Source organism: Rhodotorula graminis (genome assembly GCF_001329695.1).
Source record: "Rhodotorula graminis WP1 unplaced genomic scaffold RHOBAscaffold_3, whole genome shotgun sequence".
NCBI classification, from domain to species: Eukaryota; Fungi; Basidiomycota; class Microbotryomycetes; order Sporidiobolales; family Sporidiobolaceae; genus Rhodotorula; species Rhodotorula graminis.
Window position 1 is genome coordinate 181,903 of NW_017264930.1, and position 23,829 is coordinate 205,731.

The 23,829-nt window shown below is 67.7% G+C and overlaps 11 protein-coding genes across 11 annotated transcripts; 5 read left to right on the top strand and 6 right to left on the bottom strand.

Moving 5' to 3' along the window:
* Window positions 1-277: 277 nt before the first annotated feature.
* RHOBADRAFT_51747 (uncharacterized protein) lies at window positions 278-2,593 on the bottom strand (the record flags this gene model as incomplete). Its single annotated transcript, XM_018415996.1, has 4 exons — window positions 278-1,338; window positions 1,403-1,598; window positions 1,665-1,986; window positions 2,045-2,593. 4 exons carry the CDS (start codon window positions 2,591-2,593, stop codon window positions 459-461), a joined length of 1,947 nt encoding a protein of 648 aa, XP_018272800.1. The 3' UTR covers window positions 278-458.
* A 347-nt stretch (window positions 2,594-2,940) lies between these two features.
* Window positions 2,941-4,141, bottom strand: RHOBADRAFT_41960 (uncharacterized protein; the record flags this gene model as incomplete). Its single annotated transcript, XM_018413985.1, has 4 exons — window positions 2,941-3,465; window positions 3,531-3,734; window positions 3,821-4,016; window positions 4,080-4,141. 4 exons carry the CDS (start codon window positions 4,139-4,141, stop codon window positions 2,941-2,943), a joined length of 987 nt encoding a protein of 328 aa, XP_018272801.1.
* Window positions 4,142-4,393: 252 nt separating this feature from the next.
* Window positions 4,394-5,280, bottom strand: RHOBADRAFT_66075 (uncharacterized protein; the record flags this gene model as incomplete). Its single annotated transcript, XM_018418861.1, has 7 exons — window positions 5,254-5,280; window positions 5,126-5,170; window positions 5,005-5,057; window positions 4,857-4,912; window positions 4,769-4,781; window positions 4,640-4,704; window positions 4,394-4,579 (listed from the first exon to the last, which is right to left on the bottom strand). Coding segments are annotated over exons 4-7 (300 nt in total), but the record flags the coding sequence as incomplete, so codon positions are not given.
* A 188-nt stretch (window positions 5,281-5,468) lies between these two features.
* RHOBADRAFT_64589 (uncharacterized protein) lies at window positions 5,469-6,127 on the top strand. The gene is made up of 3 exons (XM_018418519.1): window positions 5,469-5,716; window positions 5,889-5,987; window positions 6,057-6,127. Exons 1-3 carry the CDS (start codon window positions 5,536-5,538, stop codon window positions 6,083-6,085), a joined length of 309 nt encoding a protein of 102 aa, XP_018272803.1. The 5' UTR covers window positions 5,469-5,535; the 3' UTR covers window positions 6,086-6,127.
* Window positions 6,128-6,410: 283 nt separating this feature from the next.
* On the bottom strand, window positions 6,411-7,028 carry RHOBADRAFT_41963 (uncharacterized protein; the record flags this gene model as incomplete). The annotated part of the gene is made up of 4 exons (XM_018413986.1): window positions 6,411-6,451; window positions 6,523-6,592; window positions 6,763-6,837; window positions 6,903-7,028. 4 exons carry the CDS (start codon window positions 7,026-7,028, stop codon window positions 6,411-6,413), a joined length of 312 nt encoding a protein of 103 aa, XP_018272804.1.
* A 454-nt stretch (window positions 7,029-7,482) lies between these two features.
* On the bottom strand, window positions 7,483-10,134 carry RHOBADRAFT_24572 (uncharacterized protein). The gene is made up of 10 exons (XM_018412643.1): window positions 9,890-10,134; window positions 9,764-9,818; window positions 9,608-9,691; window positions 9,448-9,456; window positions 9,078-9,292; window positions 8,677-9,012; window positions 8,518-8,594; window positions 8,379-8,448; window positions 8,120-8,314; window positions 7,483-8,035 (listed from the first exon to the last, which is right to left on the bottom strand). Exons 1-10 carry the CDS (start codon window positions 10,107-10,109, stop codon window positions 7,710-7,712), a joined length of 1,587 nt encoding a protein of 528 aa, XP_018272805.1. The 5' UTR covers window positions 10,110-10,134; the 3' UTR covers window positions 7,483-7,709.
* A 978-nt stretch (window positions 10,135-11,112) lies between these two features.
* On the top strand, window positions 11,113-13,091 carry RHOBADRAFT_51753 (uncharacterized protein; the record flags this gene model as incomplete). Its single annotated transcript, XM_018415997.1, has 5 exons — window positions 11,113-11,480; window positions 11,547-11,602; window positions 11,676-12,259; window positions 12,330-12,422; window positions 12,502-13,091. The coding sequence occupies 5 exons, from the start codon at window positions 11,113-11,115 to the stop codon at window positions 12,916-12,918; spliced, it is 1,518 nt and encodes a 505-aa protein (XP_018272806.1). The 3' UTR covers window positions 12,919-13,091.
* An 85-nt stretch (window positions 13,092-13,176) lies between these two features.
* RHOBADRAFT_51754 (uncharacterized protein) lies at window positions 13,177-16,407 on the top strand (the record flags this gene model as incomplete). The annotated part of the gene is made up of 11 exons (XM_018415998.1): window positions 13,177-13,257; window positions 13,595-13,720; window positions 13,797-13,982; window positions 14,051-14,164; window positions 14,231-14,263; window positions 14,324-14,576; window positions 14,647-15,424; window positions 15,484-15,820; window positions 15,891-15,974; window positions 16,061-16,162; window positions 16,267-16,407. The coding sequence occupies 11 exons, from the start codon at window positions 13,180-13,182 to the stop codon at window positions 16,405-16,407; spliced, it is 2,232 nt and encodes a 743-aa protein (XP_018272807.1).
* Window positions 16,408-17,234: 827 nt separating this feature from the next.
* Window positions 17,235-19,026, top strand: RHOBADRAFT_51755 (uncharacterized protein; the record flags this gene model as incomplete). Its single annotated transcript, XM_018415999.1, has 6 exons — window positions 17,235-17,455; window positions 17,589-17,762; window positions 17,850-17,958; window positions 18,034-18,256; window positions 18,336-18,520; window positions 18,621-19,026. 6 exons carry the CDS (start codon window positions 17,235-17,237, stop codon window positions 18,654-18,656), a joined length of 948 nt encoding a protein of 315 aa, XP_018272808.1. The 3' UTR covers window positions 18,657-19,026.
* Window positions 19,027-19,421: 395 nt separating this feature from the next.
* On the bottom strand, window positions 19,422-20,010 carry RHOBADRAFT_41969 (uncharacterized protein; the record flags this gene model as incomplete). Its single annotated transcript, XM_018413987.1, has 3 exons — window positions 19,422-19,550; window positions 19,626-19,700; window positions 19,780-20,010. The coding sequence occupies 3 exons, from the start codon at window positions 20,008-20,010 to the stop codon at window positions 19,422-19,424; spliced, it is 435 nt and encodes a 144-aa protein (XP_018272809.1).
* A 1,455-nt stretch (window positions 20,011-21,465) lies between these two features.
* On the top strand, window positions 21,466-23,645 carry RHOBADRAFT_49337 (uncharacterized protein; the record flags this gene model as incomplete). The annotated part of the gene is made up of 4 exons (XM_018415238.1): window positions 21,466-22,209; window positions 22,384-22,780; window positions 23,211-23,339; window positions 23,523-23,645. Exons 1-4 carry the CDS (start codon window positions 21,752-21,754, stop codon window positions 23,643-23,645), a joined length of 1,107 nt encoding a protein of 368 aa, XP_018272810.1. The 5' UTR covers window positions 21,466-21,751.
* Between the last annotated feature and the right edge of the window lie 184 nt (window positions 23,646-23,829).

Genomic DNA, 23,829 nt, shown 5'->3' on the forward strand with positions numbered 1-23,829 from the left:
CCATGGCCGCCGCCTGAGCAGCTGCGCCGCCTTGTGCGGTGCCTGCTCGTCTGCTCATCTTGCGCAGGAAGGAGCTCAGCCGGGAGCGGTGTGGACGAGTCGAGGTGGAGCCGGGTCGTCGCCGCCTCGAACGCGACACTCTGCCTTGCTCTGGCTGCGCAAGCGCGGACTGAGAGCGCGCACGAAGCGGTAGAGCAACTGCCGAGAGCGCGCTAGCTTTTACAAGGCTGCGAGGCCGCTTCTCTCGAGAGACCGCACGTGAGCCTGTGCACGACGTGAAGAGAGAGCGCGAGTCGTTACAGCGAGGCACCTTGACTAGGCACAGAAGGGGGTACTGACAAAGGAGGCGGGAAGGAAGGACGAGGGGAGGGGAGCTGGCTACAACGACAGAAAGAGAAAGGCGGAACGACGACGAGGGGGGACGCGAGGAAGGGAGCGCACGAGCGCCGCCGTCGCGCTCAGTCGGCTGTCGAGCCAGTGGCGGCAGACGAGCGCGCGAGCCCACCCTCGAGCGGGACGGAGCTCGAGCTCGCGACGGGCGACGCGCCGGTCGTCGAGTCGGTCGTGCCCGCCGGCGCGCGCGACGGCTCGACGAGGACGGCAGTGGCGCTGACCGGCAGCGCGACGGCGTCGACAGGGACCTGCCCCTCGTGCTCGGCCGCAGCCGCAGCCGCGGCGACGGCGCTGCCGACGACGGCGTCCTCCTGCGGCGGCGCGAGGACGCTCATGCGGCAGATCGGGCAGATCCCCTTCTGGCCCTGGAGCCACGTCTCGATCTCCTCGGCGTGGAAAACGTGCGAGCACGGGAGCTCCATGACGAGGTCGCCGGCCTCGAAGTCGGACAGGCAGAAGGGGCATTCCGTGAGGGACGGGTACCGGCGAGTGGCGCGCGCACGAGCGCGGTGGGGCATCGGCGGCGGGGCAGGGCGCAGGCGCGACGGGAGGTGACGGGTGAAGGAGGTCGGGAGGCGCGAGGCGAGGCGCTGGAAGAGCGAGGGCGCATGGGCGCGCTCGTCCGCATCGTGGGCGAGGAGCGCCGTCTCCTCGGTCGGGTCCTCGTCGGCCGACGAGACGGGCACGTACGCGATGCCGACCTCGCGCTCCTCGTCCTGATCGAGGTTGCGCAACGTCGTCGCCGGCGGCGCGCCGCCGGCCGTCGCGGGCGTGTCGGGCTTCTCGGCCTCGCCCCACCGAAAGACGGGCAAGCGGGCGACGGCGTCCTTGGGCGCACGCTCGGCCTTGCTCGCTCTCGCGACGCGAATGCGCTGGATAAAGACGGTGACGAGGGTGAGGAGGGAGGGGAGGAAGAGGAGCATGAAGAGGAGGTCGAGGAGAGGCCTGTGCGGGCAGGAGAGGTCAGTCAGGTTCGACTCGAGTAGGGCAAGGCGACAGGCGGACGCACCAGGCAAACACCTCGTCTTTACTCAGGACAACCTCGAGGCCGACGAGCTCTGGCTCGTCGCGATGACGGGAGCGCTCGACGACGGGCGCGTCGACACGCTTGACGAGGTCCTGCTCGTCCTGCCACGTGCGCAACAGCGACAGGTACGAGGCACGCGAGACGAACGTCGACGGGATCGTGATGTCGGACGAATCTTCTGCAGGCGCGACGAGGGCTGTCAGTCGCGGTTGAGAAGAAGAGGGAACGAGAGGGCGTGACGCACCAGGGCTCCAGGGCGTCAACAGGCCGTGTCCGCCGCTAATCCCGCCCTGCTCCTCGCTCTCGTCGCCAAACACGACCGCCATGGCGCCGTTCTGCTGCGCAAAGCGGACCTTTTGCGAGAACGGGCAGTGGCCACGCTGAACGAGCGCGACCCAGGGCGTCGACGGCTCGTGGACGGGCGCCGGGATGACCGGGTGCGCCTTGCAGCCGAACTCGTCGGTCGGGAGGACCGATTCGACAGGAAAGAGGAGGCCGCGGAGAGGCTCGGTGAGGAGGTGAGGGCCGAATGACGACGGGCGCGACGGGTGCAACGAGTTGGTGCGCTGCAAAGGCAGTGTCAGTGGGCGTTCTGGTCGTGTAGGGGAGGCAAAGAAGACGCACCTCGACGTAGACGCTGCTCTCGCTCCAGCTCGCGAGTCCACCGCCGTCGATGCCCGTCTCGCTCGGGTCGCCCTCGAACTCGCCCATGCCGAACCAGTCGTCCTCGTCGAAGCCGAACACGCCGAGGATGAGGTCGCCGAGCGAAGATGCTGCCGAGTCGAGCTTGTTGCGGACGTAAGCCCACGCCGGGTGAGGCGCCGAGTCGTCGCGGCGCTGGACGGTGAACGACAGGTCGTCGGCGGCCGAGGCTGCTGCGAGGCCAACGACCTGCTTGCCCTTGGAGCCGCCTGCGCCGGCGAGGCCGACTCGAAGGCGCTTCCCCGCCGAGTCGTCGTGCGACAGGGGCGAGGGCGAGATGTCCTCGGCGAAGCTGCCAATGGGCTGCACGCGCAGGCCAGTCGACTCGTGGTGGTCGTCGTGGTCGAGTGCGGCGTACTGCGAGTACTCGGCGCTCGAGGCGAAGAGCGTGGACGCGAGGAGGGCGAGCGAGACGAGGAGGAAGAGGGCGAGGGGCAGTCGTTGGCGCAGCTGCGGTGTCGGCGGCGGCATGGTGTAGCTGCTCGGTCGTGCGAGATCTGCCACGCAGCTGGGCGTGCGGAGCTGGGTGAGGGAGGAGACAGCGAGGCCGGTGGCGACTTGGCCGTCTCGCGCGGAGCGTGCACCGCCTCAACTCTGAGTGGCCGCGCTCTGTAGCTGGCTCGACGGACAGTAGCTTCATGCGCCGGGCGGAGGAGCTCGCACGAGCGGGCGAGCGAGGGCAGACAGTCGCCTTTTCACGGCGAACCTCGCCGACGACCACGAACGCAAGCTGTAGCCTCTCTGCCAGACGCGCGCGCATGCAGAACGAGAGCTCGATGGCAGGGCATCTACGACGGGAAGGCCCAACTCGAACGCGCTCAGCTGCGGCCGACCAACCCGGCTCGCTCCTCCTCGTCCCCGCCGTCCTCCTTCCTCGTACCGGCGCTGCCCTCCTTGAGCTGCGGGATCCACGTCCCGAACGACCACGTCCTCTTGAGCTCGACCTTGGGCGGCTCGGGACCCGACAGGACGCTGCTGCTGCTGAGCGAGCGCGCGCTCGACGAGAGCGCGAGCGGCTTGAACCCGCCGCTCGACGCGCCGCGCGTGTGCGTCGGGCGACCGGCGACGACGGGAGCACGAGGCGATGACGCGGGAGGCGTCGCGGCGGCCTTGGGCGTGGAGAAGGCCGATTCGCCGCTCGTCGGCGGGGCGGGGCTCGTGCGAGGCGAGCCGGGCAGCGGCAGGTCGACGGCGGTCGCGAGCGAGTTGCTGATCGACGGCGCCGAGAGGTGCTTGATCGGGACGCTCGTCGGTGCGGCGAACGGGACAGGGATAGAGGCAGCCGACGGCTGAGGCGAGACGGGTGCGGGAGGCGGCGGCTGGCTTGGCAGGAAGAGCGACGTCTGCGGGCTCGAATGAGAGAGTCAGACCTCGCGCATCGTCGAGGGAAGGTCGAATAGAGACGCACAGGCTTGTCCTGGGGCTTGAGCTGCTCGTCGCCGACCTTGGTCAGGTCGCTCCACCGGCTCTCGACCGTCCCGACGCTCTGCGGGCGAACGCTCGCCTGCGCCGGCGGGAACATCTCGACTTGAGCGAGCGGGCCCGGGAAACCCATCTGGCTCGCCATGGGCGGGTCGTAGGCGCCGTACCGGCCGCTCATGGCGTGTGCGTCCTGCCGCATGTCGGTCGGCGCCTGGCCCGTCCTCGCCGGCGCGTACCCGGCCCTGCGCCGCCGCCGCCGGCGAGGCCCTCGCGGACGAGAGTGCCGACGGGTCCGGTGTAGGCGTCGTCGCGCTCGCGATAAGTGGAGCCGTCGGGCAGGCGATGCCAGCGGTCGTGAGGGACGAGCGAGGACCGGCAGCGCAGGACCGTGGACGAGACGGCCGAGGCGACGACGAGGAAGGCGACGAAGCACGAGGTGACGGTGATGGCGAAGACGGAGTCGGGCGAGCGACTGCAGGAGCTGAGGTGTCAGTACCGGCTCGAGAGAGGAGGAGAAGCCCTCGGGCGCACGCACCTCGCGACCCAGTCCTGAATGCGCTCGCCGGCGTCCTGCGTCACCGTGCGGCCCTCCAGCATGCGTCGAAGCAGAATGGTGGGCATGTGCAGCGCTGAAGGCAGAAGCAAAGCCACCGAGCGAGGCTGAGCCGGGAGCCGAGAGCGGCGGACGAGCTTCGGCGGCGCCGGGAGGTCCGCGGATGTCTCCTGTCCGTCAAGGCGCCGGCGCCGGTCCGTCCCCTGTCCGCCGCTTCAGCGCGGCAGATCTGCAGCACGTGCGCTGAAGCGAGAAGCTGAAGCGAGAGTCGAGCGCGAACGTCGTCGACCTTCTCAAACCGCTCGCCCGCACGAAGGACGAAATTCACTGCATTCGAGGCGTCAGGAGGGGCTGTACAAATGGACGTTGAGGCTCTCGCGCGAGTTGAGAGAGGCTTAGGCGGCAGACGAATCGTCGGTGGGCTTGAGCTCCTTGTCGGCGACCGTCGCGAGCGAGGGCGACGTCGGCGGCGACATCGACAGCTGTGTCGCAGGAACAGGGGTCAGACTCGTCTCCTTGTGCACAGAGAACGTGGGACGCACCTTGTGAGCACCCATCTCGGCGGGCGAGTGCGAGACGAAGTCGTTCGAGCGGGCGAGGGCGATGCCTGCGTGTGCGAGGGTCAGGATGCGTCCCTGAGGCGCTCGAACGACGCGAAGAAAGAAAGATACCCTCGAGGATGTCCTGCACGGGCCGAGGAGAGCGCGAGTCAGGCGCATGGAACGGGAACTTGAGAACGAGGGCGGGACGGCGACGCACCTCGTTCTCGCTGCCCCAGTTGGCCGTACCGTGGCCATTCTTCTTCGAGCCAGCGTCTGTTGCATATGGCGTGATGTCAGCGAGTCGAGAGACCCAGGCAAAAGGGCGAGGCGGGCGAGCGAGAAGGGAGGGAGGAAGGAGGACGCACACTTGGACGTGACGTTGTGCATCGCCTCCTTGGTCTTGTGCTGCGAGCGGGTCCTGTAGCATGGGGTACAACGAGGGTCAGCGAGCGGCCTGCAGGACTGGGCGTGGGCTGCGCGACGCACATGATGAGGTCGGAGGGGCAAGTGGGGCTCGAAGGTTTCGAGACTCTGCAGAGCGATGAGGACGGCGTTGGTCAGGGCGTGCACACTCGCACGACGCAGGTAGGGACTCGAAGGATGTGTGGACACACCTTGAGAGACGGGCGAGGGTTGATGGAAGAGGAGGAAGGAAAGAGAGATGAGCCCGTGTGACCGAGAAGCTTCGGTCCGCTCGGGGAGGCGCTAGCGCGATTAGCTTTCGAATAGCGCGCTGCGCAATACAAAGGGATTGTATTCAGCCGTGCTCCTCCGCGGTAACCGCTCGCCGGTCCCCACCTGCCGGCCTCTCCTCGTCTACTCGCGCTCTCTCGCACCTGAGCCCAGCTTCCACCTCTTCAGCAGCAGCAGTACACTCTTCAGCACCGACCACGACCATGCCCGCCATCATCCACGTCGTGCTCCTCAAGTTCAACGACCAGCTCCCGGCCGACTTCATCGAGGGCACTCTGCGACCCGAGGGCCTCAAGATGGTCGGCAAGATCCCCGGCTTGAAGCGTGTCGAGCTCAACAAGCCTCTCGAGAGCACCAAGGCCCGCAGCCAGGGCTGGCAGGCGAGTGAGTCCCGCCTTTCCCCCTCCCTCTCTTCGTCCCTCCTCCTCTTTGGCGTCCTCCTCGGCTCCACCTCCCTCTTCGACTGCCTCGTCGGCTCCACGACCTCCATCCCTTGCCCTGAGAGACGGCCGAGGGGCAGCACCGAGCCGCAAGCTGACACTCTTGCGCCGTGCAGTGCTCTACTCGGAGATGGAGTCGGAGGAGGCGCTTTCGACTTACATCGCCCACGAGGTGCACGAGGACTTCAAGACGCTCTTCAAACCTTACGTCGCCGGTGAGCCGTCCAGCCTCTCTCTTTCTCGTGCGACGAGCGCCCAGAACCTGACCCGGCTTGCTCTCACAGACGTGCTCGCGTACGACATGGAGGTCTGAGAGCGAGGCGAGCGTGGAATGCGACGCAAAGCAGTCGAACTCATCGATGCGCACGTCGAGCGAGAGCGAGAGCGAGAGCCTGCCGCGACGACGAAGATCTCGTCGCGCTTGGTGCTTGACCAGGTTCGTCGCTCGTTCGTCTCGAGCGAGCTCTCTCTGCGCTTCTCGAGTCGCCCACGCGACGACAGCGCGCGCACAAGATGAGAGAGGAACAGGGTGCAGAGTTGCAGTAGTGTACAAGGCGCTCTTGCCGGCGAGAGCGCCGTCCTCTTTCGACTCGTCGACGTCGTCTCGAGCTCGTTCTCCTGCGCACGCCGTCGCGCATCTAGGACTGCCGGGCGATGATCTTGTTGATGCGGATGCACTCTGCGAGCGCGAGAGAGACGTGAGCACGAGGCGTCGGGGAGAGAGGAGGGGAAAGAGAGAAGGAGACGGACCAATCTCGGTGTGGGTCGGGTCAAAGGGGAGCTGGCAGAAGAAGCCCTGCTTCTGCATGAAGGCAAAGACCTGTCGAGTGGCCGTGCGCAGTAACGAGTGATTTTGGTAGCATGTGGAGTAGACGCAGGGAGAGTGGGGGAGAGAGGTGGTCGAGGAGGCGAGAGGGGAGGGATCGGACGGGAGGCAAGCTTGTCAGCCTACGCTCGCCTCCAGAGTGTGAGAGAGCTGTACGGGCGCACCTTGGTAACGTCCTCTGCGATCTGCACGCACTCCCTCCCTCGTGCGCCGTCGCCGCCCACCCGGCACAGCTCGACCTGCGGGAGGTGGCTCGGCAAGGTCAGGTTTGGGCGCTCGAGGTACAGTGAGTGCAGTGACGCACCTGCTGGTCGCCCTTGACGCGCTCGACGATGTGGTACGTCGCATTGGGGGCCTGGTCGACGAGCGATGACGCCGGCGACGAGACGGCGCTCGGGATGGAGCTGTCGGGGATGCGAGGGTCGGCCATGGGGTGCTGGTGCCGGGTCTGGGGGTTGCTGAAGACGGAGAACAGGGCTGCAAGTGCTCGGTGGCGAGTGCTGGTGGGTGCGAGGTTGAGCGGAGGGGAAGGTGGGGGGCGAGGTCGACTAGTGGGCGGGCGAGGCCGTGTGTGTAGGTGCGGGGCGGTGTCAGATGGGCTTGTGCGGTAGCTGTGACGACTCGGGTTCGAGCAGCGATGCAGTGAGGGAAGAGGAGGACGAGAACCACGAGGAGCTGATGAAGATCGTGAGAGGAGGCGGCGTCCAGCGCGACCGCACCCGCATCGTGGGCCATGTGCGCAGCACCGATGGACTCTGGCTCGCTGTAGCTAGCCTGGAGCCGAGCAAGAAGGCAGCAAGTCTGCCGTGAGCCAGCCGCTCTCACACCTCGAGAGCTGGCTCGTTTCGCTCTCGCTCGCGCTCCGCTCTCGGCGCCGCACAAAGTGAGAGAGAGAGGACTTTGATTCAACACAAGGGGCATACACAGACGAAAGGCGGACCGTGCCGCAACAACCAAGACCCACAGAGCCCGACGAACCCTCCTCGACATGAACCGACGACGACCACGGGTACAGCGACGTCGCTCCTGCTGAGGAAGACCCTCGAGGAGACGCCGAACCGACCGAGACGACGCCGGGACGACCAAGGCGACCTGCGCGACGGTCGGCCACTTAGGGAGTGTAGCGGAAGCCGACCGCGAGGTCGTAGTCGACCATCATGTTCTCGGGCTTCATGCCCTTGGGGAGGCGGCCGCCCTCGACGCGGTCGCGGCGCTTGTTCTCGGCGCGGTAGTACAGGGTCATGCCGAGGGCGATGAAGAGGCCGAGCGCCTGGAAGGCGATGTTGAGCGAGGCGCCCTTGATGTAGCGCGGACCCTTGGACTTGGGGAAGAGGAACGACGCGAGGATCGAGAGGCACTGGCCGACCGAGTTGAGCATGCCGAGCGAGACGGCCTTCTGAGTCTCGCACGCCGAGTTGCCCGCCTGCCACGACATGACTGCGAGGGGAGGAGGCGAACGAGGTCAGCGACGGACGCAGACAGAAGGACGACGATCACGAGGTTGAGGACGGCGAGACGCACTGAGAGGGATGGCCGAGTAGGCGGCCGAGACGACGCAGAAGACGGCAAAGTAGCGGACGTGGAGCTCCGAGGCGGTCGCCTTGACCGGGTCGACGGCGAGCAGGAGCGACCAGCCGACGATGCCGATCGCGAACACGCACATGACGGGGATGCCGCGCGTCTGATAACGGTCCGAGTAGGTGCAGAACATGAGCACTGCGAGGGCAGGGCGTCAGGGAGGGTCCGTGCGCCGAGTACGAGGAGGGAGGGTCGGGCTCACTGACGACGAGGGCGACGGCGTACGGCGGGACGGTGTAGAGCTGAGCGTCGGCGTTCGAGTAGCCAAGACCCTGCGAGAGGAGAAACGTTGGTCAGATGCCGTCGTCGGTCCTGAGAGAGAAAGTCGAGCGAGGACGCACCTTGACGATGGTCGGGAGGAAGCCAGAGACCGAGCCGAGGCCGAGGTTCATGGCCGAGTAGGCGACAGCGACGACGTCTGTAATGGACGAGAGGGGAGGTCAGTCTCGAGAAGAAGGAAGAGGGCAGGAAGGCGAGGAAGAGAAGGAAGGAGGACGCACAGGTGCGCCAGTTGACGAGCGTGTAACGGACGGCCCTCCAGTCGATACCCGGGACCTCGCCGCCCTGCTGGTCGGCGTTGAGGCGCGTGCAGGCGATCGTGCGCTCCTCCTCGTTGAGGTACTTGCTCTGCTCCGGGCGGGACGGGAGGCAGAAGTAGACGACGACGGCGAGGATGAACGACGGGAGGCCCTCGATGAGGAACAGGATCGTGTACTGCTCGAGCTTCTCCGTCTTGATCTTGGCGACGCCGTACGAGATGAGGCCCGAGAAAGCGCCGGCGAGCGCGCCGGCGCTGATGAACAGCCCGATGCGCTTCGAGAGCTCCTTGCGCGTGTCTGCGGGTCGTCGAGGACGGTCAGTACGAGGTCCTGTACGAGTCTGAGAGCCGGAAGGGACGCACACCACATGGTGAAGTAAAGAGCCATCGCCTGGCCAAAGCAGGCCTCGCCAACGCCGACGAAGAGGCGGCAGACGTAAAGGCCAGCCGGGTTGGTGACAGCGGCCTGGCACGTAGCAGCGACCGACCATATCAGGGCGCCACAAGCGATGGTGGTAGACGGGAGGAACTGCTTGGCGAGGAGAGTGCCGGGGACGGAGAGGATGATGTAGGTGATGCTGCGAGGTGGCGGCACAGAGCGAGTTAGCCGGCTGCTTCTCGGGGCCGTGCACGCTTCGGTACACGTGCACGAGGCAGAAGGTCGTGTCGGCTCGGGAGGAGGGGCACGAGGCGGGAGGAGGAAGAGGATCGAGAAGGTGGAAGGTGGGCGCACAAGAAACAGCTGCGAGGCGGCGCAGAGCGAGTCAGTTGGCTGCTTTTCGGAGCCGTGCACGCTTGGAAGCACGTGTACGAGGTAGAAGGACATGTCGGCTCGGGAGGAGGGGCGCGAGGTGGTAGAGGCAGAGGATCGAGAAGGTGGAAGGTGGGCCTACGAGAGCGCGATTGAGTAGCGGACGTCGACGCCCTTGAGGACCTTCTCCTCGATACCCATGATCTTGCTGTTGCCCAGGTTACCGCTGTGAGAGAGAGAGTGAGGGGTCAGTACGAGGACCAAGGGCGGTTTGAGAAGGTCGACGACGTGGACGCACCGGTCGAGGTAGGCCGAGAGGTAGAGCAGGACGGCGAGGGGAAGGATGACGGCGTCTGTGAGGCAGGGAAACGGTCAGTGTCGCGTCGAGGGAAGGGGAGAGGACGCGAGGGAGAAGAGGAGGCACCGAGCTTCCTCACGAGCTTGCGCTCGCTAACCTTGGCGGCCTTGACGTGCTCGAGGCCGATGGTCGAGTCGGCATACTTGGACGAGCCCGCCTTCTCGGTGTTGGTCGTCGTGTAGTTGGCGAGCGACGCGCCGTCGTAGTGACCGGCGCCCGCCTCAGCGTCGGCGTACTCGACCTGCTGCGCCGGGATGGTCTCGTCCTTCTCTGCGAAGCGAGGCATGGCTGGCTGTCGCTGGGGGTGGTGGTGGGAGAGGGAGAGAGGGGCGAGGGAGAGTGGGGGAAAGAGAGAGGAGAACTGGGGCCACAAGCGCAGAACGAGCAGGAGCGCGGGGGGCTCGAGCAATCGAGCGCAGCGGCCGACAGGCGGCCGTCGTGGGACTCGCGTCCTGGAAGTGATTGCGCGGAAGAAGGTGGAGCGCGGTGAGCGGGCCTTGCGGAGCTCTTATTTTGGGTTCGAGCGAGGGGAGGCCGGCGAGAAGGGTGGGGGGCACAGGTCGAAGCTGAGCAACCGGCGATTCTCCCTCGCGCGCGGAAGCCCATCGCCGCACCGTTCCCGCAAGGCGAGCGCCTGCCAGCTGAGCTGGCACGGCCCGATCAAGGTGGTCGCGCGAGGCGAGGCCCGGCCTTCCTCCGCCCGCCCGCAACTCTCCGCTGGGTGCGACCGGCGCCATTGGCGGGTGGAGCGTGGGGAGGCAAGGTTCCGCTAGTCCACGAGCCAGTCGGCGGGCTCGCCCGACACCTTGTCGGCGCAGGTCGCCAGCAGCGGGAGGAGCGGAGGACGATCGCCGCTCGTAGGGGAGGAAGGTGGAAGGCCGGACGGTGGGACGACCGGTGCATGGCTCTGCAGCGTGTGCGGCCCTGTAGCGCGACTGGCGTGAAGCTGCAAGCTGCCCTGATAGCTGCTCGAGCTGTGAGCGGTCGAGAGGAAAGAGGCGGTGACGAGGTTGAGAGGGCGCAGCTCTCGCCGACCCACACCCTCTCGCTCTCGCCTGCAGAGGCATACACCCGCTAGAGCGTTCCACACACCCGCCTAGACGACCCTCGCCACCCGCAACGAGCGAGCGCGGCCGCCGTCGCCGTCCTCCTCCCCGTCTGGACTTCATCAGCTGAAACGTCTCCCACCCTCTACGCCTCTCGCACGAGTGCGTCCCCTCGCCCCACACCCTCGTACAGGCCTTGTGACACCTCGATTGACCCGCCCTAGCCCTCACAGCTCGACCGCCATGGCTCAAACCCCTCCTCCTCCCACCGCCGACCCGGCGATCTCTGACGCCGCCGTCGCCGACACCGACGTCCAGGCGCAGAGCACCCCTGCGTGGACGGCCACGTACGACGGCATCGCCGCCAAGCTCCCCAACGCCGTCTCGTCGAGGCTGCCGTCCTCGTCTGCCGCCGCCACCGCCGTCGCGACTGCCCAGGACCAGCTGTCGACCTTCGGCAAGTCGTCCAAGCAGCGCTTCAACGAGATGAGCCGGACCGCGAGCCAAAAGGCCGGCCAGATGTCGCAGTCGAGCAAGGACCAGTGGCTCGCCAAGGCGTGGTCCGTCACCAACGAGACCCAGATCCCGCTCAACGTCGCCCTCTGCCAAGTGTGCGTCCCAGCTCTCCTCGCCTCGGCGCCTCGCCGACACTCTACTGACACTCGAGATGTCCGCAGCGGTCCGCTCTACTACGAGGTGCTCGCGCCCGAGTCCACTTTCGAGCGTCGTGTCCGTGAGTCGCCGCCGTCCACGACCTCCTCCCTCGACTCGACGTGGACCGGCACTGACTCGGTCCCCCCTCGCAGCCAACCTGTGGTTCAGCCTCGAGGTCCGCCCCTACACGGCCCCGTCGACCGCCTACAACGCCTGGTCGACGACCTGGCCCGTCCTCGCCGTCACCGGCCCGGCCGTCGCCGTCACGTCGCTCCTCGCCATCCCGTTCGTCGCCGTCGCGGCCGGCGGCACCGCCCTCGCGTCACTCACGTCGATCGGGAGCAGCATCGCGAGCGGCGCCGCCGGCGCCGCCGAGAGCGCCGCCGCGACCGCTGCGGCGGCGGCGGGCTTTGCGGCCAAGGCGAGCCGCGTTCCTGGCGCGGGCAAGGTCAAGGGCAAGCTCGCCGATGCCGCCAAGGACCTCGTTGGCGAGCGCCTGACGCCCGACAAGGTCCAGCAGCACGTCGTGCGGTACCTCGCTCGGGCCGGCGGAGCGGGCGCGGCCGAGGGCGGCGCGGCAGCGGCGGGCGAGGGTCCGCACCTCATCGAGGGCGAGTCGGAGGCGGCCAAGGTGCGGCGCGTCAAGAAGGAGAAGAAGCTCGAGGAGGTCGACGTCACCGGGCACGACCTCGAGAAGGTGCTCAAGTGCGAGACGGGCCACGCCGCGACGGACAAGGTGCGCCCTCGCCCGCTCTCTCTCTCGCTCCTCGAACGCATTGCCTGATCACCTTGTTCCTCGCGCGCAGGCTCTCGCCAAGGCGTTCAAGCGCTTGTCGTTCAAGACCAAGTTCAACGAGTACCGCACCGCGGACAACCCGGTCCTGCGCATCGCCGGCGGCGTGCGTCCCTCTCTCTTTCTTCCACTCGTCTCTATTTTGTTCGGCGTCCGTGACTGACCGTCCTGGACCTCCTCCACAGCCCGAGCTCGAGACGCGCACGGCCGCCCCGACCTTCTTCCACCCCGACCCTGTCCCTCGCCAGATCCTCGTCTTCTACCCATTCGTCCTCCTCCACTCGACCTCGATCAGCGCACAGCCGCTCGACACGGACGAGGCGCCCCTCACCGAGGACGAGCACCGCGTCATGAGCGAGGCGAGAGTCGTCGAGAGCTACGAGGAGGCCGAGAAGGTGACGCAGAAGGCGCCGACGGGTGCGGCGGCTGAGTCGGCGGCGGGGTCAAGCGGGGAGGGAGCGGCTGTCGGCGTCGAGGACAAGGAGGCGGCCGAGGCGCAGGTCGACAAGGCGGTCGAGGAGGCCAAGGAGGAGGTCGCCGCGGGCGAGGCGGCTTCGGGCGAGGAGCAGGCGCCGGCCAAGAAGAAGGGCTGGCTCTGGTGATCTCGCTGGAGCTCTCGATGGCCTCGTTTGCCTGACGTTGCGCCAGAGGAGGTGCGAGGAGGGCGCGCCTCGAGCATGTCGGCGTCGACTGTACCCTCGCCCTCGTCTGTTTTCACTTGTCGCGCCCCCTCTGTTGCTACTCTGCACTCTGTAATACTCTGTCGTCTGTCCTTCTTGCAGAGAGGGCGCTCGCAGAGCGAGCCGCCTCGAACGACTCGCTCGGTGACGGCCGTCCCTTCGCTCTCACCCACAGCCGTCGCCATGGCCTCGGCTGCCAGCGCCGCAAGAGCAGTAGCAGCACCATCACTCGACACCTCGGAATTCCTCGAGACCCGCTCTGTGCGTCGCCCTCGCCTCGAGAACCCCCCCCCCTTCCCGCCCCACACGACCACCACGGTCGCCCACGCGCTCGTGCAGTGGTGGGCGCAGTCCCGTCCCGCTCGAGCAGGGCTTGGAAGGGCGGGCAGCTGCTGCAGAGGGCTGGCTGCGCACGTGTGAGGTGCGTCCCTCCCCGTTCGTCCCTCCCGCCGTTCACCGAGCCCTCGCTCACCTCTCGCGCCTCCTGCAGACTAGCCCAGCTTGCGTGACCGCAGCGTACACTCGTCTTCTACACGCACCCGGATTGAGCAGCCCCTCGGGGACAGGAGCACCCGCGCTGAGAGCCCTCGTCTTGCAGGTCCAGCTCGAGTGGAAGGTCAGCAACCTGCGCCAGCTCTTCGACCAGACCAAGGGCGACACCAAGAGCAAGTGCATCAAGTCGGCCCTGTTCGACCAGTCGCGCTGGCAGATCTTCCTGTACCCGGTCCGTTCTCTCCTCCTCCTCTTCCACCTGCCGAACCCCCCCGCCGCCAGAGACTGACATGCTTGCCCTCGAACAGAACTCGGGCAACGACCAGTACCTGTCGATCTACCTGTCGTGCGAGCCGACCGTCGCCGAGAAGGAGCGCGCGCTAGCCGAGCAGCCGTCGCTGTCGGCCAACGACGGCGCTCACGCGCACCCGGGCGGCAAGGAGAAGGAGCGCGTGCCGTGGCGACGGGACGGCAAGTATCTCTTCACGTTTGAGGTGCGTCCTCGTTTCTCTCCCTCGCTCTCGACCGGGCGCGGCGCTGACAGGGTCTGTGCGTCGCGCAGGTCCGCTCGGTCGACCGCCGGGTCACGTTCAAGCAGCTCGAGTCGGAGAAGCCGCACACGTTCTGGTACCGCGAGCGCAACTGGGGCTATGCGAGCTACCTGACTCGTAACGCGGTGCGTCCTTGTCCCCCTTTTACTGCGTGCGCCCGCCCGGTCCTGACGGCGTCCTTTCCCTCCCAGGCGTTCTACAACAACCCCAACACGCGTGCAGCAGTGCGTCGCTTCGTCCCTCGTCCTCTTTACCTCGCACTGACATCCTCGTGCCCCTCGCAGGATGCCTTGTTGATCGTGTGCACGATCGTGTCCGCCCCGACCCTCCCCTCGAACCCTCCGCTCCCGCACCTCCTTGTCCCCAAGACGCTCATCCACGCCTACGCCTCGCTGTTCGACGACCCGGACTACTCGGACGTCGTCTTCCGCATCCGGCCAGACCGGCTCGACGGCGGGTCGGGCCCGAGGAGGAGGGAGAAGCGGCTGTACGCGGCCAAGAAGGTCCTCGCCGGCAGGAGCGAGTACTTCGACACGAGTGCGTCCTGCTCTTTCATCTTCTCGCTCGAAGCGCCGTGTCCTGACGAGGCGTCCTGTTCTGCGCGCAGTGTTCTCGTCGGCCTTTTCCGAGGCGACCCTGACCCGCCCGTCGACCTCGCGCCGCGACTCGCGCCCGACCCCGACCACCACCAGTACGGCGCCTCACCCTCTACGCTCTTCCGACAGGCTCCTCGACGCGCCGAGCGAGAGCGACGAGGACGACCTTGACGAGTCGGACGACGGCTGCGACGAGGACGACGACTCGGGCATCGACGAGAGCGACGAGGACGACCCGAGCCTGGACGACGATCGTGCCGCGAGCACGCACGAGGGCAGCAGCCCCGCAGCTCGCTCGCTGGGCGCGACCGTCGCCCTGTCGACCCCGCCCCGGCCACCTCCGGCCCAACTCGCGGCCGCCTCCTCCTCAGCCGCACCCGCACCCCTCGTCAACGCGCATCCCGCCGCATCACCTCGTCGGCCCGAGGCGCCACGTCGCTCCCGCACGTCGTCGATGGAGGAGCCGTCGGACGACGAGCGCTCGCCGCCGCCGCCGGCCGCGAGCGGGGACGGCACCTCGTCGGCGCAGGACCCGGGTGCAGCGCGTGGCGATGGCGACGAGGACGATGGGGAGGAGGACGACGACGACGAGGAGGAAGACGAGGAGCCGCATGACCGGCCGTCGACGCCGCGAGGGGGCACGAGCCGGTTTGTCGACGCGCCGACGAGCGCGCCGGCGAGCCCGGCGCGGGCGATGCGGGTCGAGCCGAGGAAGGCGGCGAGGCAGTCGACGAGGGGCGCGAGGGGGGACGACAGGCCAAGGTTTGAGGTCGTCGTGACGGACGCGGCGTGCGTCCTCCTCTCACTTGATCTCAAGCGAGCGCGCGCACTGACCTCGTCGCCGGCAGGTACTCGACCTTCCGCGCCCTGCTCCACTTCCTGTACACCGACTCGATCTCGTTCTCGCCCCTCGCTTCGACCTACTACATCGCCAAGGACCACGCCTCGTCGTCGGGCCTCCCCTTCCCTTACGCCTCTCGGCGCGCCTTCCTTGCCGCGCAGGCGCCCTCGCCCTCGCCGTCGCTCGCCGTCGACGGGCACGCCGGCGGCGCCGGCAGCGTCAAGAGCGCGCAGGTCGGGCCCGCAAGCGCAAAGGCCATCTACCGCCTCGCGGACAAGATGGGCCTCGTCGAGCTCAAGGAGCGGGCGTACGACCACGTCGTGTCGAGCTTGACGGCGCAGAACGTGCGTCCCTCTCTCTCTCTTTGTTTTGACTGTGCGAGGCGACCCTGACTCACTGCGAGCGCGCCCGCAGATCGTGTACGAGGTGTTTGGGTCGTTTTCGAGCCGGTTCGACGAGATCCGGCGCGTCGAGGTCAACTTTCTCCTCGAGAAGTGGGTGCGTCCTGCCTCTCTCTCTCTCTCTCTTTCTCCCTCTCTGTCTCTCGTGGACGCAGAGAGCTGACTCGCTGCCCCGACTCGCAGAACGAGGTGCGCGCCGGCCCGCAGATGCGCAAGGTGTTCGAGTACTTGCGCTCGCCGTCGCGGTTCCCGGGCTTCGAGGACGTGTGGCTCGACCTTGTGCAGGTGCGCCCCACCTCTCTCTCTCTCTCCTCGACAGCGACGAAGACTGACGCCGTTGCTCGGACCCCTCTTTCCCCTTCCCTCCTCCTCCTCGCTCTCGCCCGCAGAACCTCGAGGTGCGCGTGCCGCCTCCTGCCGCGCTGTCGCCGGCGGGTGCAGGTGCCGACACGGCGTCGCACGGCGCGTGCGGGTCGGGGAGGGGCGGCGAGGGCGGCGAGCAGAGCCAGGGCGAGGGAGGACGGTCGTGAGTGAGCGAGCCGGCCAGAGGCCCCAGGTTCTCGATGCAGTGCAGTGCGTGTCTTGGCTCTTTGCGGCGAGCCGGGCGAGGCAACGGAGGGAGCTGCGGGCAGAGAGCAACGAGAGGGGAGCTGAAACAGGCAAGCGATGCGCATGACGCTTTGCTCTCGAGGGATCGACGTCGAGTCGTCTGTTGGCTGCATCGCTCGCCTTGGTCTACAGTCCAGTCGCACGAGCACCTGTGAGTCGCAGAGACCGTCCTGCTCGAGACGGAGCCGATGCGAGCGGGGTTTGGTCGATCAGTTGGACGAGGAGGACCAGAGTCGCTCACCTTCCCGCTTCTCTCTCGCTCCCCTCCCCAGTTCGGCCTCTCGTCTTGTACCGAGCAGCGCACCACCACCACCACCGCCACTCAGCCACCCAGCCAGTCCGCCCACAGCCCGCTCGAGCCCTCGCCCCCGCGCCCGTCCACCGCCTCGCGTCGCTCGACCTCGCCGCCTCGTCTCTCTCTCGCACCTCGACACCCGCCCCGACCTCCAGCATGGCCATCCTCGAAGGCTATGGTCGCTATGACGACGTGAGACCCCTCTCCCTCTCTCTTCTGGCGTGCGCTGGGCGACAGGGCGCGGTCGAGCTGGATGCGAGTCCATCTGGGGTCGGGTGTTTGATCGAGCGCCGAGCGGCCAACAACTGGGTCGAGGGGGGCGCGCCAGACTCTCTACAGCGTGTCGCAGTGCATCGCACGCACTGGCGAGCAGGACTGAGCTGCCGGGGCACGAGGAACCGCCGACTGACCCCCTCGTCCTCGTCCTTGCAGGTCTGCCGACTCATCCCCTCGATGCCGTCGTGCAACCTCTTCTTCCGCCAGCTCCTCAAGCACCCCAAGAACCTCGCCGCACCGGCGACCCAGCTCCTCGGCCTCCCCGACGCCGCCAGCCCCGACTTCGAGACGGCCCTGCGCAACTATGGCGTCGGCGTCAACGCAGAGTGCTACATCCCGCGCGCGAGCTTTGTCGGCGGCCAGGATGGCTACCTCGGCAACATCGCCAACCTCATCCTGTGCGTCGCCTCGTTCTGAATGCTGCCGACCGTAGCGAGGGCGGGACGTCGTCGCGCCTCGTCGAGCGTCGTTGCCCCGCCTGCTCGCGACCCGCGTCTTGCCAGACGAACTGACACTCGATGCCTCACACAGCTGCGGTCTCGCCGTCCTCGTCGGTCTCGGCCTCGCAGCAGCCGCCCTCCGCCGCACGGCCGCCGTCGGCCGCGTCGAGTACACGGTCCTCTTCGTCATGTACGCGCTCGTCCAGGGCGCCCAGCTCGCCGACAACTCGGCCCTCTTGAGGGCAGGCAGCCTCGCGTTGACCTGGTGCGTCTCTCGCTCCCTCCCTCGGTCCCCCCATCCCGCCGCGAGAAGGGCCCGAAACTGACCCTGCTCTTCGGCGCGCGCAAACAGGGTCACGGCGGTGCACGTCGGCCTCCTCGTCGGCCTCTTCTGGGTCCTCCTGTGGTGCTCGTTCCTGTCGCTCCAGATTGTCGAGGACGGCACCCTCCTGTCGCTCATCGTGCGTCCCCTTCTCCCTCATCTTCTTCCCCGAGCCGCCCCGACTGACTCGAGCTTCCCTTCCTCGCGCCCGCAGCCCATGTTCGCCATCGGCACCGTCCTCACCGTCGGCTCGGGCTACATCGGGGCCGACATCGGCCTCACTATCACCGACTACTTCCAGTCGTCGCCGGCCGAGAACCTCTACTCGGCGTGGCTCTTCTCGCTCACGATCGTCTTCCCCGGCGCCGCCGCCCTCATCTACTTCCTCATCCAGTCGGGCGTCGTCGTTCGCGTCCTCAAGGAGAAGAAGCCGCTCTGTGCGTCGCCCTGTCTCGCCTCCTCCCTTCCGCTCGGACCCCCTCCCAGGAGACTGACCTCGTCGCCTCCCTCGCGCAGTCACCCTCCTCGCGGCCGCGTTCGCGTTCGCGCTCGGCCAGGCGGCGCAGCTCGCGCTCAGCCACCGCATCTGCACCGGCACCAACGCCAAGATTGACGGCTCGTGGATCGGCACCCTCCTCGAGACAGTCACGATCGGCTTGATCTACGCCGCGTGGCAGATGGTGACCGAGGACGAGTGGGACGTGCGTCTCGCGCTCTCTCTTTTCTCTCTCTCTCTCTCTCTCTCTCTCTCTCTCTCTCTCTCGTGGACGACGACGACTGACCCGCCTCGTGCGTCTGCAGAACTACACGATCGGCGCCGGCTCGACGACGTACTGAGCGCGCGCACGACTTTCCCTCCCCTCCCCTCAGCTTAGGCTCCCGCACCTCCCTTAGCCCCTCTCGACGCGCCTCGGCCGTGCCGCATACCCGCACTTAATCTCGCGCACGGCCGCCTCGCGCGTCCCGCCTTCTCTCTCCCTCGCCCCCTTCGCTTTTCGCACCCTGTTCCCCCCACCACCCTCGCCCTCTCTCGTTCACAACCCACCCCATCATCCATTGTTCTATACGCCCCTCCCTCTCTCCCTCTCTCTCGCCCTCTCTCGTCCTCGACATCCCTGTCTGTGCTAGTCCTCCCTCCCTCTCATTTTTTCTCCCTCTCGAAGCGCGCTCGTCGTCCAGCAGCAACGCAGCTCCTTTTTTCTCTCTCTCTCTCTCTCTCTCTCTCTCTCTCTCTCTCTCTCTCTCTCTCTCTCTCTCTCTCTCTGTTGCGAGATCGTCTCGAGAGGGAAAGCGAGAGAGGCTGCCGGCGCGAGAGGAAGAGCAGCACGGGAGGCTCGTGAGCTCTACAGCGCTGGCCAAGCGCCCTCTTTTCGTGGTCGCGCAGCTTCCCACTCGATCCATCGAGAAGTCTGCTCGTTGTCGGGGCCCGTTCAGGCGGGCCCTTCGAGGTAGCGCTCGCACGATCCTGCGCCGAGGCGGAGAACGCGAGAGTCGCTTGCTCGTCCTGCGCTCTCCTTCTGCCGCACAGCTCTCGGGCGCGGTCATGCACTCGAATACAAAGGGGCTCTCTGCGTTACATGCCTCGGGAAGAGCTCGACGCCGCTAGAACCCCCGCGCGGCGAGCCACTCCTTGGTCTCCCTGACCCAGTCGCCGACAAACACGACCTGCCCCTGCGCCGGCTTGGTGAGCGACGGCGCCGTGAGGTACTCGGCGAGGTCGGAGCGGAGAGCCTGCGCGGGGGGAACGAGGCGAGAGTGTGAGCTGTCGGCCCCGGGTCGAGCTGCAGGAGAGAGAAGCGGGCGCACCTCGACGTTGCCCTGCGCCTTGCGCACGATGGTGAGCACGCGCGAGCCGCCGTTCTTGTAGTCGGTGTAGACGGGCTGTGCGCACAGTTGACCTCTGTCAGCTCGAGGGCGAGGACGAGAGTCGAGAGATGAGATGAAGGAGAGGAGGGCTCACGAGCTCGCCGTGAGCTGTCCGGGGCACAAAGTACGCCAGCTTCGGTGGTGCCGCCTCGTGTGCCGGTTCAGGTGCGCTCGGGCTCGCGTCCCGTCGTGCCGGTGCGGCGGTGAAGGAGCGCTGCGGCGCGGCGAGGATCGAGGAGAGGAGGGCGGGGGACGAGGCGACGGTGCGGGTGCGGGTGCGCAGGGTCGGGAGGGCGGTGCTGAGGGTGCGAGTGGCGCGCTGCATCTTGATCGTTGTGCGGGATTGCGAGCGAGGTGCGACGTCGAGCTCTCTGTGGGCGACTCTCGCTCCTTCTCCTCCGCGGACCTTGCGCCGAAGGTGCGACTGGCCTCGTCTCGCCGCCAGTTGTTGACCCGGCGAAGACATGTCGCTCTCTTTCGGTAGTAGAGCGCTCGCGTCGAGAAGGGACGGCCGCTTGCTGTCGCTTTCCGTCCTCTCTCGCCTCGCTCGAGAAGCCTTCCACAGCGCGCACAGCTCCCGCTCGGGCCCCCTCGCCAGTCGCTCATCCTTGAGCAGCGGCAGAAAAAGCCGAGAGCACGCTCGAGGAGGCGAAAGAAGGCCCACGACGGGAGCGCAGGTTGCGCAGGCTCGAGCGAGCCGAGCGCACGCAGCGAGGCCGAGCAACGAGACGAGCGCCGTCGCAGCTGTCGCGCGCGCTCGACGACCGCGCGTACGACGCTGCAGCAGAGCTGAGAAAGGCGCAGCAGGCGCGTAGACGCCGTCTCGCCCGTCGACGGCGAGATCGAGCGGCATCGTCGACTCGCGGAAAGGGAAGCGGCGCCACGGCTGCTCGACGGATTACAACATGTAGATGGACTGTGCGGCCGACGAAAGGTACTGCGCGAACGTGGACGAGTCAGGGAGGCCTGGCAGGACAAGACGCTCCGGCGCGAAGGACTGCGAGAGGATCAAGCGACGCACCGAAAATGGGCCCGAGCGGCGCGCCCTTGCCGCGCACGACCGCCCCGCTTGCCGCGTCGCCCTCACTGTGCACCCGGCACCGTCATCCTGCTGCCCTCGTACGCCGGCTGCGTCGCCCCGCCGGCACCCGCCGCGCCCGTCTTCGCCTCGCCGACAGGCGGCGCCGCGCCGCCCTCCTGCTGGTCGAGGTAGCGCTGGTCGTCCTCGTCAAAGCCGCAGGTGCAGATCTTGCGGCAGCAGGGCGGGTTGCAGCTGCCGCAGTTGCGGTCGCCTCGACCTGCGGGGAGCGGGGAAAGGGGGGGGGGGTAGGGTCAGCGGGCGAGGCGACAGGGCTCGAAAGTGCGCCGCGCGATGGCGAGCGAGAGCTCAGACGCACACGTAGGGAAGATGCTCCAGAGCTGGCCGTGCGGTGACAGGAGAGGGGACGAGGAGGGCGGGGAGGGGAGGACGAAGGTGGTCAGCTCGCGGGCAGAGAGGGGAGACAGGGCGAGGGGGGACGCACGACGCTGGTGCAGACCTCTTCACACATTGCTGCCGCACTGCGGGTCCGGATGATAGAGAGCAGGGAGAGCGAGGCTGGCACCGGACGAGAGCCGTCTCGATGTTGCAGTCGGACGGGCGGGGGAGCCAGCGAGGCGGTGCTTGTCAGCTTGTCCTGAGACTGAGCCAATCTGGGCCGATTCAGAAGCAGCGCAGAGGCGCAAGTACGGCTCGCGCGCTTTCGTCGCGAGGAGGTCCGAACGCTCGACGAGAGGAGGGCTGCACGGCTTGTTGCACTGACTCGGGGGTGTACTGCAGAGGGTCTAGGGGACAACAGGTCGAGAGAGAGACTGCGAGAAACGCGCACTGCGCAGGGGACCAAAGGGGGGAGGAAAGGAACGACGAGGAGGACCGGGAGGACGAGAGAAGGGAAGGGGGGAGAGAGACCGGACGACGAAGAGAGGGAAGGGAGCGTGCTCAAGCACGGCCCCACGGGAAGACCGTGAGGCCGCCGCCGGTCGGAGGAGGGAGCGCCGACGCCGGGACGCCCTGCGCCTCGGCCTCCATGCTCTGCGCGAGCAGCTGCCCGTGCATGAGCGCGAGCCGGCCCCTCGGCGCGCCGCTCGTGGTGCCCGTCGCCGAGCCAGCTGCTACAGCATGCTGCAGCCGCTTGAGCTTGGCCTTGGCCTCGGCCTCGCGCAGGGCGTCGAGCCAGCTGCGCGTCGGCGAGTGGCCCGGGCTCGTGCTGCGCATCGACGGTTGCGACGGCGTCGTCGACTGCGACGGCTCGACGAGCATGTGCGCGTCGTCGCTCGCGCGACGGCCGGCGCCTCGAGGAGCGGCGGCGGCGGCTTTGCTCGTCGTCGACGACGAGGGACGGCCCTGGCTCAAGCTCCTGCTGCGCACGTCCTTAACCTTGGTCGAGCGCGTGCGCTTGACGGGCCCATACGACGACGACCTTGCGGCCGCCGAGCCGTTGATGATGAGCGACGAGAGGGCGGCGACTTGCTCCATGCGCTGCTCGTGCGTCGTCGACTCGCCGAAGAGCGGGACGTTGCGGTCCTGCTCGCGCTCGGCGTGAATCGGCGACCCGGGCGGGAAGAAGGTGCGTCCCGGGGCCGACATGGACGAGGACGAGGACGACGCGACCGGCGGCTGAGCCGCTCTGGGCCGCGCCTTGGTCGACGACGCCTCGAGGCCAAAAAGGAGCGACGGGTCGATCGTCGCGCTCCAGTCGGGCAACGACGACAGGCTCGTCTCGAACGCGTCGAGCGGGTGCATGGGCGACGGCGCAGAGGTGAACGGGAGGGCGAGGGACGACGAGGCGAGGGGCGAAGGCGTCGAGATGGGGGCGCTTGGCGGCGTCGGGAGGTCGTACAGGGTCGGCGACGCGCTCTGGGTCGTGGTGCCGCTCGAGCAGGACGACGACGAGGTCGACGAGGTCGAGCCAAACGCCAAGCCGCTAGTAGCAGCGGGCGAGCCGGCGAGCGCGTACGGCAGCGACAGGGCGAGGTCGCTCGACGAGATGAACATGGCGGTCCGGCACGAGGTCGTGGCTGCTCGTGGTGGTGCTCAACGGGTGCAGGCGGCCTTGGTGTGCTCGTGTCGAACGGTGCGAGGCTGCGTGGAGGAGGGGGGAGGCCGGTGGAAAGGGTGCGCGGAGCGCGGGGGGGAGGCGAGCAAATTGTCAGAGGCCGCGGACAATCGACGCGAGGGCAGCAAGCGAGCGCACCTCTGGGCTTGGTCGCGGTGGTGCGAGGTGGACGGGCGGCGGGCGTCGAGTGAGGAGGAGGGGAGCAGGGAGGAGAGCACGCGGGGCGCCCGTGGAGGACGGGCGGAGCGACCGAGGTGAGGCGGACGGGGGGAGGAGCAGAAAGGCGCGGGGCACACGACTCGGACAAGTGGGCTCGACGCCGAGGCGGGGATCGAGGCCGTTTGGAAAGCTCGATTGGACCGGGGCGACGGGTCGAGCGGGCCGTGCGGCGCGGGCGCGCTCGTCGCAGCTGCTGGCGTCGCGGGTGCAGGACGTCGGCGAGACGAAGCAAAGCACGAGCGAGGTAGAGAGGGAGGACAGGTCGACCAGCTCCGTGCTTTGCTTCGGGCAAGCTTCCTCTTTTGCCGGCGAGGAGGCGTCTCCCACTTTTGAGCGCTCGGTCCGCTGCTCATCTCGAGCCGCTTGCAGGGCGAGGCACTTCGTTGACGAGACTCGGTGAGGGACAAACGCGAAGCGCGACGAGCTGGCGATCCGTCGTGGCTCGCGCCCGGCCGGTGGGTGAGCCGTCCACGAGAATTGAAGCCGAGGCTCGTCCGCTCGTCCTCACTCTCCCCCGCCGCAGCGCCGCTCCGCTCGGCCGGCCCGCGTGCGCACGACATGGACAAAGCACCTCGCAAGTGGCAGCGTCGTCCTCCTGGGCCCGACCGCCTGCAGCAGCTCCCACTCGAGCTCCTCCACCTCGTGAGCTGCGCCTTTTTACTCGAGTCGTCATCGTCCCTTCGACCGCCTCGTCGAATCAACGACTGCGTGCCTGGCGTCGCTCTCGAGGCGTGCGCACGCGACCGAGCTTCTCTCGCAGAAGCAGAGCGTCGCACAATCGAAAAAGGTCCGGCTGACCCTCTCGAGCCGCGGCCCGTGCGCCGTCGGCG

Excerpts from the sequence above, each read along its gene's own strand:
- RHOBADRAFT_64589 (XM_018418519.1), top strand. The coding sequence starts at position 5,536 with ATGCCCGCCATCATCCACGTCGTGCTCCTCAAGTTCAACGACCAGCTC. Across the intron at positions 5,717-5,888 it reads CAGCCAGGGCTGGCAGGCGA|TGCTCTACTCGGAGATGGAG; the intron begins GTGAGTCCCGCC and ends TGCGCCGTGCAG. Across the intron at positions 5,988-6,056 it reads CTTCAAACCTTACGTCGCCG|ACGTGCTCGCGTACGACATG; the intron begins GTGAGCCGTCCA and ends TTGCTCTCACAG.
- RHOBADRAFT_24572 (XM_018412643.1), bottom strand. The coding sequence starts at position 10,109 with ATGCCTCGCTTCGCAGAGAAGGACGAGACCATCCCGGCGCAGCAGGTC. Across the intron at positions 8,449-8,517 it reads TCCTCCCGACCATCGTCAAG|GGTCTTGGCTACTCGAACGC; the intron begins GTGCGTCCTCGC and ends CTCCTCTCGCAG. Across the intron at positions 8,036-8,119 it reads CTACTCGGCCATCCCTCTCA|TCATGTCGTGGCAGGCGGGC; the intron begins GTGCGTCTCGCC and ends CTCCCCTCGCAG.